Source organism: Perca fluviatilis, chromosome 22 (genome assembly GCF_010015445.1).
Source record: "Perca fluviatilis chromosome 22, GENO_Pfluv_1.0, whole genome shotgun sequence".
Taxonomy (NCBI): domain Eukaryota; kingdom Metazoa; phylum Chordata; class Actinopteri; order Perciformes; family Percidae; genus Perca; species Perca fluviatilis.
This window is the reverse complement of record NC_053133.1, coordinates 31,013,723-31,025,769: the sequence shown is the minus strand read 5'-3', so window position 1 is coordinate 31,025,769 and position 12,047 is coordinate 31,013,723. Positions and strand designations below refer to the sequence as shown.

The 12,047-nt window shown below is 43.4% G+C and overlaps 2 protein-coding genes across 7 annotated transcripts in view; one reads left to right on the top strand and one right to left on the bottom strand.

Moving 5' to 3' along the window:
• LOC120552637 (NACHT, LRR and PYD domains-containing protein 14-like) overlaps positions 1–12,047 on the bottom strand; it is a 303,082-nt gene that overhangs the window by 39,031 nt on the left and 252,004 nt on the right. Inside the window, 1 exon segment of the mRNA XM_039790817.1 lies at positions 8,106–8,282. Within this exon segment, the coding sequence (XP_039646751.1) occupies positions 8,106–8,282 (177 nt within the window).
• Positions 5,584–7,940, top strand: LOC120552646. 6 transcript variants are annotated; one of them, XM_039790834.1, is made up of 7 exons: positions 5,584–5,746; positions 6,350–6,420; positions 6,498–6,671; positions 6,750–6,826; positions 6,910–7,017; positions 7,099–7,152; positions 7,224–7,940. In XM_039790834.1, exons 1-7 carry the CDS (start codon positions 5,607–5,609, stop codon positions 7,404–7,406), a joined length of 807 nt encoding a protein of 268 aa, XP_039646768.1. In that variant the 5' UTR covers positions 5,584–5,606; the 3' UTR covers positions 7,407–7,940. The 6 variants fall into 6 exon arrangements, with proteins under 6 accessions (XP_039646768.1, XP_039646766.1, XP_039646764.1 ...); XM_039790832.1 differs by having other exon boundaries at positions 6,750–7,003; positions 7,224–7,325; positions 7,402–7,940; XM_039790830.1 differs by having other exon boundaries at positions 6,750–7,017; positions 7,224–7,325; positions 7,402–7,940.

The following is a 12,047-nucleotide window of genomic DNA, read 5'->3' as shown; positions in this document are numbered from 1 at the left end:
CACAGACACCCACAGACATACACACACACACAGACACACACACACAGAGACACACACACACACACACACACACACACACACAGAGAGACGCACAGAGTCACAACACACACACACACACACACAGACACACAGACATGACACACACACACACACACACACAGAAAACACACACACACACAGACAGACAGACACACAGAAACACACACACAGAGAATCACACACGCACAAAGACACACACACAGAAACATACACACACACAGAAACATACATACACACATACACAGAAACACACATATACACACACACAGACACAGAAACACAAATAGACACACACAGACACACACACACACACAGAGACACACAGACAGAAACACATACAGAGACACACAGACAGACAGAAACACACACACACACATATACAGAGACACACACACACACACACACACAGAAAAATACACACACATAGAAACACACACAAAGACGCACAAACTGAGACACACGCACACACACACACACACACTCAAACACAGACACACACACGCACACACAGACAGACAGACACACACAGATACACACACAGAGAGACGCACAGACAGACACACACAGAAACACACACACATATACAGATACACACACACACACACGCACAAAAATACACACACACAGAAACACACACAAAGACGCACAAACAGAGACACACACACGCACACACACAAACAAATACACACACACACACAAACAGAGACCACACACTCAAACACAGACACACACAACACATATACAATTACACACACAGAGACACACAGAGTCACACTGTTGAGACTCATGAAAAAAAAACAAAAAAAGTGAATGGGTCTGATGTGTTTAATTATAATGGGAACGCGTGTTTTCTTTAAGTTTCTCAGTTGCTCCTATGTTACATTATGTGTGCATGCGCAGCTTCACATAGAAACGTTAATTATGGCACCTGGCAGTCATTTCATCCTCACCCAGACAATCACCAGGAGCACACAGCCCGTTGGTATGGAACTGCTAACTACCCACGTAGGCTAGTAATAATGCTTCACGTTTTATGTTGGTGCACTGAACGTTTAGCTCACTGTGTCGCTGTTAGTTGGCCGTGAGCGACTTATAGCGGTTGCTCGGCGACCCGGATGCTGTTTAGCATTAGGCTATCATTAGCCGTTTGCGGTGTGCTGAATGTTCGGAGCACTCTGCTGGTTCCTGGTGTCAGTGGTGATGGCCGTGGTTTGGTTCGGTGATCCGTGGTGGAGCGCCGCGTTATGGTGCGGTGCGCGCGTGTTAATCCTTTGTTGTACGAGGCACTTGGTGGCATGGGTCCTGTGTCCTGTGACAGCGTCCATAGCAACCAGTGACGGCAGAGTCTCTGTGTGCATGCTCCTCTGGCGCTAGGCATTCTGGGTGATGTAGTCAATGTCGTGTAAGCCAGATGAGCCACATTTGATGGTGTTGCAGGCTTCTTTTGATTTCATTGTCCATTCATTCATTATTTATGTTATCATTATTATCATTATATGTTTTGAGTAATATATTTACATGGTATACATGAATGAAATATTGTCGTTATTTGTTTGTTGTATTTCAGGTTTATGACCTGTGGTCATTTAATGTGAAAATAAATAGACAAACACGAGTCGTGACGTGGTGGGCTTCCTGTAAGGGGAAATCTGAACACACCACACACACACACACACACACACACACAGACACGCACACACACACACACACACACAGAGACACAAAGACACACAGAGAGACACACACAGACAGAAACACACACACACAGAGAAAAATACACACACAGAAACGCACACAAAGACGCACAAACAGAGACACACACACACTCACAGAAAAACATACACACAAATATACACACACACAGAAACACACACACACACACACAGACACAGACACACAGAGACAAAAAAAGAGACACAAAACACACAAAAACACACACACAGAGACACACGCACAGACAGAAAACACACACAGACACACACACATATACAGAGAGACACACATATACACAGAGAAAACATACACACACAGAAACGCACACAAAGACGCACAAACAGAGACACACACACACACACAGAAACAAATACACACACACAGAGACAAACGCACACACACACACACACGCACACACACACAAACACACACACACAGAAACAGAAACACACACAGACACACACAGAGACACACACACACACACACAAAGAGACACAAAGACACACACACAGAAACACACACACACACAGAAACAAAGACAGACACACACAGAGACACACACACACAGAAACACACACAGAAACACACACTAACAAGTTAATGTTTATTCTTCACTGAAAGACTTTAGAATGGATATAAATAGATCTGTCAAACCATTAAAATATTTAATGGTGATTAATCGCAGTGATGTCACCGCCTCATGTCTGAGGCGAGCGTGGCTGGTCGTCATAGCGACTGGCGTGGGCGTAGTTTGGTAGCGTTGCATTTCCCCATAGACAGTTTCCCCCGACTCATTTCCTGGTTGTCCTTCTCCATAAACAAGGTGAAATCAAGAGGGGTAAGTTCTCCTGCTGTGGTCAGTAAGACCAGGGAGACTCTTTGGTTCTCTCTCTGACTCTAGAGTCATACTGTAGGGACACAGCTCGGCCCACTGGAGCTCCTCAACTTACCGGAAGGCAGAGAAACATACCATGTAAACTTTGGTTCCTACCAGAACATTAGTTGAGAGAAAATGGAGGAAAAGCTCCTAATGGCCGTTGCTGGTTTCCCTATCATTGATGATATGAGGTTGTTTGCGTATAGGGACCAGTTAACGTTACCTGCCGGTCACCTGGTCTCTAACCAGTCCTCACGGTGAAGTCACCTGGTCTCTAACCAGTCCTCACGGTGAAGTCACCTGGTCTCTAACCAGTCCTCACGGTGAAGTCACCTGGTCTCTAACCAGTCCTCACGGTGAAGTCACCTGGTCTCTAACCAGTCCTCACGGTGAAGTCACCTGGTCTCTAACCAGTCCTCACGGTGAAGTCACCTGGTCTCTAACCAGTCCTCACGGTGAAGTCCTGCACGGATCAACAGCTGGCGGCTGCTCGCTCTGCCTGCATTCTGCTGCGGTTCAGCGGCTAACGAGCGAGCTAACTGCTAACAGACACCGCTGTGACCAACAACCAATACAAATTCTGTCATTCTATATGTAATTCATAAAAGGTTTCTAGTGTCAGTGTACTGGCCGTGCGGCGTGGCTGCTTGAGCTGTTTCTTCAATCGTGTGTTGAACATGATGGAAGAATGCTGCCACGTCAGAGCAGCCAAAGCATCAACCAGCTTCCCCTACTTTCTGACCAGTGGACGGGCAGAGTCTACATGAGAAAGCCCTGGACTGGGGAGTTTGACGTGACCGAGACCTGACAGCTCCTGGACCGGGGCAAGTTGACCGGGTCCTGGACCGGGGACCAGAGCTTTCTGACCAGGGTCCTGGACCGGGGACCAGAGCTTTCTGACCAGCGTCCTGGACCGGGGGCCAGAGCTTTCTGACCAGGGTCCTGGACCGGGGGCCAGAGCTTCTTTCAGCTCCAGTGGGGGGGGTGTGTACGTACAGATACTCTCTCTGAAGATAACCACCACCACGAGCTACTAGCTACACCGCTCGCAAGCTAGCCTTTAACTGACAGCCCTGATATAACATAGAAGAATGGGTCCAGGTTTAAACTGTCTCTCTCACTGGGTGTGTCTCTGTGTGTGTGTGTGTGTGTGTGTGTGTAGTGTGTGTGTGTGTGTGTGTGTTGTGTGTATGTGTTGTGTGTGTGTGTGTTTGTGTTGTGTGTGTATGTGTTGTGTGTGTCTGTGTTTGTGTGTATGTGTTGTGTGTGTATGTATTGTGTGTGTCTGTGTTGTGTGTGTCTGTGTTGTGTGTGTCTGTAAAGTGTGTGTCTGTGTTGTGTGTGTCTGTAAAGTGTGTGTATGTGTTGTGTGTGTCTGTGTTGTGTGTGTCTGTGTTGTGTGTGTCTGTAAAGTGTGTGTCTGTGTTGTGTGTGTCTGTAAAGCAGACAGATATAATGTAACACTATTCGTATCCATTATTGGCGTGTTATGAAGACACATACTGGCTTTTTAGCGTGTTTATCAACTCCATTGCTCCGTGTGACTGCTCCCTGTGTGTTGTGTGTGTATGTGTTGTGTGTGTCTGTAAAGTGTGTGTGTGTGTTGTGTGTGTATGTGTTGTGTGTGTGTCTGTAAAGACACACAACAACACAGGACTTTCACCCAGGAGACCGGGGATCAGGTCCTGCGTGTCAGGTTTCCTAAACTCAACCGTAGCTTTCTTCTCGCGATAACACGGCAAGTGGCGTGTATGTTTACGCCCGCTGTTCACCGTAGACGCTGATAGCTCAAAATGCGTTCAGATAACACGCCACTTGGCTTAAGAAAGTCGGTGTGTATGTTTACGTGAAGTCATGATGTCATGTTGGTGTGAGAGAGAGAAAGAGTGACATCATCTTGAAAAGGCATTGAACTTTTTTTTAATGCTGAACGATTGATCTAATCCCAGTCATGATGTCACTCTGTGAGAATAACTAACCTCATAAACTGTGATTTAAGGAAACTAAAAGGTGAGCTGTGTGCGTCTCACTCAGTGTCCACTCCAGTCTCCACGTTGTAACAGCCTTCACTTTACCCACAGTAGAAACCACAGAAGAAGCCACTGGGTCTTATTTATATATATATATATATTTTGTAACTTAATCAATAGTTCTTTTATTGCACCCATCCTTAATGTGGCATATACATTTATTATTTTAATGAGAATTTTGTATTTTTCTTATTTATTCTATTTTTCATTTGTGCTGTTGGGCAAACCAAACTAAACTTTCTCTTCTATCATTTAAAACATCTGTAACTGTAGTAAACATGTCCCTTGTTTTTATTAGATTCCTTTTCCTTCTCTCTCTTTCTTCATTGTTTAATGTCTCTACTCATTTAATTCTTCCTTTCTTCCTGTTTTATAGACTATGAATATATTTTTTTATATTCTATATATTTGGTTGAGCTTGTTTAAAGAACCCAACATGTTCAGGGTTTTCTTGTTTTCTTTTGCATGACATTTTTTATTTATTTTTGTTTTGGTGCATTTATTTATTTAATCATAGTATTGTCAATCACAGTATGACTTTTTCTAAAAAGTGTGCAGCCCTATTTCTTTTTTTTATGAATGCCTTTCAAATGTAAAAAAAACAATTTTAATGATTTAATTTTGCATCACATTGAAGAATAAATCTTAAAGTTTTCTGACAAACACTGATCAGTTTGAGTCCAGACTACATCTGGGGGGTATTCCATCAACGTAGCTAAGAATTGCCAGACTTAGGTGTAAGCTTGAAGCTTGACTAAGCTCCACTTCCCAATCTAGCTCCAAGTCGTTCCATCAAGTGAAATCAGCTGGCTCCACTTGACACTTAGTCAAGCCTCACCTGTTAAGCCTCAACTTGTGCACGCCCACAGGGAAAATAAAAAGCCCATTCTAGTCGAGAACAGAAACTGTCCAAAATGCCGAAAAGCAAGGGAAAAGAGCGTGCAGAAATGTTCTCTGCAGCGGAACAAACCCTCCTCATGGAGGTATATGAGGATTACAGCCACATAATCCGAAAGAAGGGCAATACTGCGGCAATCAATAAAGCGAGGGATGTGGCGTGGCAGAATATTGCCGACAGGCTGAATGCGTAAGTGATAAAGAAATTTAAGTATTTCAGCATCATCATGTTATATAAATCCCCCATCAAAGGGACAAAATATATGTAGACAATAATCTACCAATTGATTTCTTGATGGTTTTTGTTTTAAACTAATCAATTATGTGGACCTATTGATGCAACCAAATCATTAAAATTAAAAGGAAAATCCCTAAAGAACAAAAAGACAGCCCTAATAAGTAACATTCATATGAACATAATTAAAATAGCATTATTGTTTCCCTGCAATTTATGTGAAATTCTCCATATTTCATCATTTGGCAGCCCTAGTAGTAATGTTAGAAAGTGATATTCCTCACATTCATCAACTGATTGTTATGCAAATCGATGGGATAGCTTTAATTGATTTCCTGCATTATTATTTATCTAGAATCATTTATCAAATCAAGCAATTCAATGGAGATGAGGACCCCTGTTACAGTAACTAAGTGAATGCAGGTGACTGCAAATCAATCATCTATCTCCTGTCAATCGGAGGCCCTAACCCTTGTTACATCAAAAGAATGATGATCTCTTTAAATTGCCTCTATGTATGAAATATGCTGTGTGTCCCTCATGGTTATGTCTCAACAGAAGCAATCTCAGTAGCCAGAGGAGGACCGGCCACCAGGTCAAAATCAAATATAAGAACATTCTTAGCAATGGTAAGTGTTCCATAATGTAATGTGAAATGTATCAGTCAAAATAGATGCGCAGCTATGAATCTATACATGTCTTGCAGCCACCAGAAAGCAGACTGCATCCATGGGTACTGGTGGGGGACCGCCACCGGAGGAGCTCACACCAGCTGAGATCCTGGCCCTTGGGATAAATAAGGGGCCCAAGATAGTTGGGATCGAGGGGGGGAGCTACTCCAACCCTGTGGCCCCAGAGATCCGGGCCCCATATGTTGAAGGTATTGTCAATCACTGCCCCTATTCTGGTGACAGACCCTCATTAGGGATAACTAACTATGAACCTGTGTGTCTGATAGTGACAGGGGATCAAATTATTCTCCTTGACCCACCACAAGTGCACATTGAGGATGCAGCCGGGACCCAAGTCGACCCAGTAGGTCCTAACCTGTTGAAACATTGCACTACATGCAGTCAGCCCCCTCCCTCTCCCCCATTTAACTGTTTCTCTATTTGCAGGGAGAAGGCCCAAGCCAACAGCCACATGATGATGATGATGATGATGATGATGATGATGACTATGACGATGATGAAACGCTCACCGGTCGAGACAGTGAGCTCCAAGATGTAAGCCTAATCATTAATGTACTGGTTGTGTTTGAAATGTTGAAATCACACCTTAATAATGTACCACACACCCTCCTGCAGGAACCTAGGCCTTCCCCAGCTGGCAAGAGGACTACATCTGCTGGACGAAGTGAAGTGAGTAGCCATTCCCTTTTACCCACCATTAACTGCATAGTTGGTTGCACTGACACATTAAGTCACCATAGGACATCCGTGCAATTTATAAGCGGTATCTCCTCCATGCAACGGAGTATAAGAGGCTACAGATTAAGAAGATCAAACTTGAGATCAGGAAGATGGAAAAGGATGTAAGTATGAATCCAAATGCACAGCAAAAGAGGTCATTGTTCTCACTGTATTTAATGTTCCATTCTGTCTCCACAGCCTGACCTGCGTGACCCACCAACATAACCATTTTATTTTCAATGCCTCAATTTCCTTTGATTATATTTTGTTTGCTAATTAGTTTAATTTTGTATTTATTTGTGTCTTAATTTTGTGATAATGTTCTTTAATGTACTTATAATATATAATTATTAGTATAAATGATAAAAAAAATATTATATTAGCATTCCATGACAGTTGTGTGACTCTGTTTCTGTTTATTGGACATTCTTTGATCATAGATGGTACTAAGCTTCACTTTTAGCCTGCTACAGACCAGGTTTGCCTGGCAGCATAAGTTACCATGGTTACTTGGCTGGCATTCACTTTAGCCACCTTAGTGGAACAGGGTTGAGGCTCAGATTGATGGAACGGAAACCTGAGCCACAGTTCTGGCTTAGCCATGGTTGAGGCTTAGCCAGAGTCATAGTTTCCATGGTTACTGAGTTGGGGCTAATCTCAGCCTCTTTGATGGAACCGAACTCTCACTCATATTAGCCAGACTTGGCCATTTAGGCTTGGCTTTGCCTTTAGCCTGCTTGATGGAATAGGTCCCTGGAGATAAACTGTTCAGACTGGAAAACTGACAAAGAGTTGTTGTGATTTGTACAGAAAACAAGTGAACTGATAGACATTTAAAACTTCTGTTATGGATTTCATTTTGATAGATTTACACTGTACAAGAATAAAATACATGAACTGACCTCAGAGTCTCCAGTCTACAGTTTGGACTCTCCAATCCAGCACACAGACGCTTCACTCCTGAATCCTCCAGGTTCTCGTTGTCGGTCAGGTCCAGCTCTCTCAGATGGGAGGGGTTGGACTTCAGAGCTGAGACCAGAGGACCACAGCTGATCTCTGACAAACCACAATCAACCAATCTGAAGAACAAATGAAGTAGATAAAAATCCATTCATAATCCAATTAGTGCATTGTTTTAAATTCAAATTTATTTATAGCATCAAATCATAACAAGAGTTATCTCAAGACACTTAACAGAGTAGGTCTAGACCACACTCTATAATTTACAAAGACCCAACAATTACAGTAATTCCCCCAAGAGCAAGCATTCAGTGCAACAGTGGTGAGGAAAAACTCCCTTTTTAGGGAGAAACCTGGGACAGACCCAGGCTCTTGGTAGGGGGTGTCTGATGGGACAGACCCAGGCTCTTGGTAGGGGGTGTCTGATGGGACAGACCCAGACTCTTGGTAGGAGGGTGTCTGATGGGACAGACCCAGGCTCTTGGTAGGGGGTGTCTGATGGGACAGACCCAGACTCTTGGTAGGAGGTGTCTGATGGGACAGACCCAGACTCTTGGTAGGGGGTGTCTGATGGGACAGACCCAGACTCTTGGTAGGGGGTGTCTGATGGGACAGACCCAGGCTCTTGGTAGGAGGTGTCTGATGGGACAGACCCAGGCTCTTGGTAGGGGGTGTCTGATGGGACAGACCCAGACTCTTGGTAGGGGGTGTCTGATGGGACAGACCCAGGCTCTTGGAAGGCGGTGTCTGACGGTGCCGGTTGGGGGTGTGATGAACAGTGGTGATAATAGTCACAATAAAGATAATGGAACTATGACTAGAAATAGTAGTTGGAGTAGTTCATGACGTAGCAGGGCACTGCAGGGCGTTACAGGGTAATCAATGAGATTTTCCCTAAAATGAGTAGAGAGACTTTGTCATTGTGTTGTTATGGATCATAATATCAGCCCTCTTTTTCTGTCACATTTCCTCTTTCTCCGGCCCTTTCATTGCCATTCTCTACCTCTTCACCAGATTCATCTAAATGTATTATGATTTGTGTGTTATGATTCTCGATGTCTCCTGTGCTGCATAACAACTCTCCTCCTGAACTTCATGTATTTTTATAATAGAAAAAATGGAAGTCAGCCAGAAATCATTGTTGAGGGGGAAAGGATCCAGACTGTGTCACATTTTAAATATTTGGGAATAATTGTGGACTCACAGCTGTCCTTTAGGAAACATGTGAAACAGGTGTGTAAAACTGTCAAATTTAATTTAAGGAACTTTAGATTTATTAGAAATCAGCTCCCCTTACATGCAACAAAACTTTTTATGCACTCTATGATTTCTTCACTCATATCATACTCATACAAAATCATCAAGTTTGCCTGTTCATTCATTCCTGCTAATATATAAAAATTCATTCCTGCTCATGCAGACGGTTTAAAGTAATAATAAAATTAGTATCATTGTTGTTAAAGTTTGTTAAAGGTTAGGGGAATGTAAAAAAGAACGTTAGGGGAACGTTCCCTGAAGGTTGCAACGTTAGGGGAACGTTAGGGGAACGTTCCATAAAGGTTACAACGTTAGGGGAACGTTCTCTAAAGGTTGCAACGTTAGGGGAACGTTCCCTGAAGGTTGCAACGTTAGGGGAACGTTAGGGCAAAGTTCTCTAAAAGTTGCAACGTTAGGGGAACGTTAGGGCAACGTTCTCTAAAGGTTGCAACGTTAGGGCAACGTTCGGAGAACGTTCGATTTAACCAAAAACGAACGTTTCCAGAACGTTCAACCAACTTTCCAAAATAACCAAAACACAACCAAACCTAACCTTCAGGGAACGTTCACGCAACCAAAAACGAACGTTCTGGGAACCAAAAATTGTTAGCTGGGACATGCTCCACAAGCGAAAAAACAAAAACAAGAATAAAGTCCAAAATCCAAGACAGAACAAACCAGGCACGGGTAACGCAGGATATCGGCACAAAGCTACGATAATGGTACAGAATATGGCTACTACAAGCTCAAACACTGAGCCACAAAACACAAGGGTATAAAACACAGCACTGAATTATATTAAATCAAATCAAAGTGAAGCCAGTCAGTCTGAAATAGAGAAATGCAGCCTTAAGTTTTTGTAGCGCAGCAATAGCAAATTAAAGGCATAAAGATATTGGGCCTGCGTGTTAAGCTGGGCCTAATAATTTTATAACAATACGGTAGGATAATTAAAAATCGGTATGACCTCATTCTGGTTTTCCAATACGTAGACTAAGTAGGCTTTACACAAGTGTAAAAAAACACAATTATCACCAATTATTCGTATAAACTTCCAGTTGAACTGTTACTGAACAGTTGATAAATCATGCCAATTTACTGCACGGCGGCAGCATAATAATAAACCAGCATTATTACCTTGTGTTGCAGTCATAACACTAAAACAAATCCTCATCTCCAAAACGTCTAGCAGGAAAAGTGTGACCCCGAGGCTGGCAGCACTGAGTTGATGTTCCCTCTGCGGCTAGCCTGGTGCTGCTAGCTTGGCTCTGCTGCTAGCCTGGTGCTGCTAGCCTGGTGCTGCTAGCTTGGCTCTGCTGCTAGCCTGGTGCTGCTAGCCTGGTGCTGCTAGCTTGGCTCTGCTGCTAGCCTGGTGCTGCTAGCCTGGTGCTGCTAGCCTGGTGCTGCTAGCTTGGCTCTGCTGCTAGCCTGGTGCTGCTAGCTTGGCTCTGCTGCTACCCTGGTGCTGCTAGCTTGGCTCTGCTGCTAGCCTGGTGCTGCTAGCTTGGCTCTGCTGCTACCCTGGTGCTGCTAGCTTGGCTCTGCTGCTAGCCTGGTGCTGCTAGCTCGGTGCTGCTAGCTTGGCTCTGCGGCTACCCTGGTGCTGCTAGCCTTGTGCTGCTAGCCTGGTGCTGCTAGCTTGGCTCTGCGGCTAGCCTGGTGCTGCTAGCTTGGTTTTACGAGATTAGCTTCCTCGTCGTCTGTTGCTAGCAGGGTCGCTACTTCATTCAGTTACAGTTGCTGAGTTTTCTGCCTCCGGTCCTTTACGCTTTTTAGCTTGTGGTTCATCTATAAAGAAATCCAAAATGCACTTTTGTGCCATGGCTAGCTAACTTCTGTACTGTTGACCAGCCGGGAAAGTTTTTTTTTTTTTTATTTATGATAAATTGACCATTCGGTCAAACCTAGCCTCAATCTGATTGGCTGAAAATATTATTTTTTTTCTCTAAGGGAGGCCAGGAAAAGCTGGCCTGAGCGGGACGTACTACTTCACTTCCGGAGTTTTCCGCGGATTCGATTAAACGTTATTATGGTTCATAACTTACTGGAACAAAACTGAGCAACGTGTTGTTGCTGATGATACAACCACTGACTGTATATATGTATATTGAAGTGATACTGACCACTGACTGTATATATGTATATTGAAGTGATACTGACCACTGACTGTATATATGTATATTGAAGTGATACTGACCACTGACTGTATATATGTATATTGAAGTGATACTGACCACTGACTGTATATATGTATATTGTAGTGATACTGACCACTGACTGTATATATGTATATTGTAGTGATACTGACCACTGACTGTGTATATGTATATTGAAGTGATACTGACCACTGACTGTATATATGTATATTGAAGTGATACTGACCACTGACTGTATATATGTATATTGAAGTGATACTGACCACTGACTGTATATCTGTATATTGAAGTGATACTGACCACTGACTGTATATATGTATATTGAAGTGATACTGACCACTGACTGTATATATGGATATTGAAGCGATCCTGGCGTTAAAGACCAGCTGATCGCTGCCCGATTCTTTGAAATGAATGGCCGCATTGCATTGGGGGATATCGGCTTTGAATGCGCCCTGCTCGGATCATAGC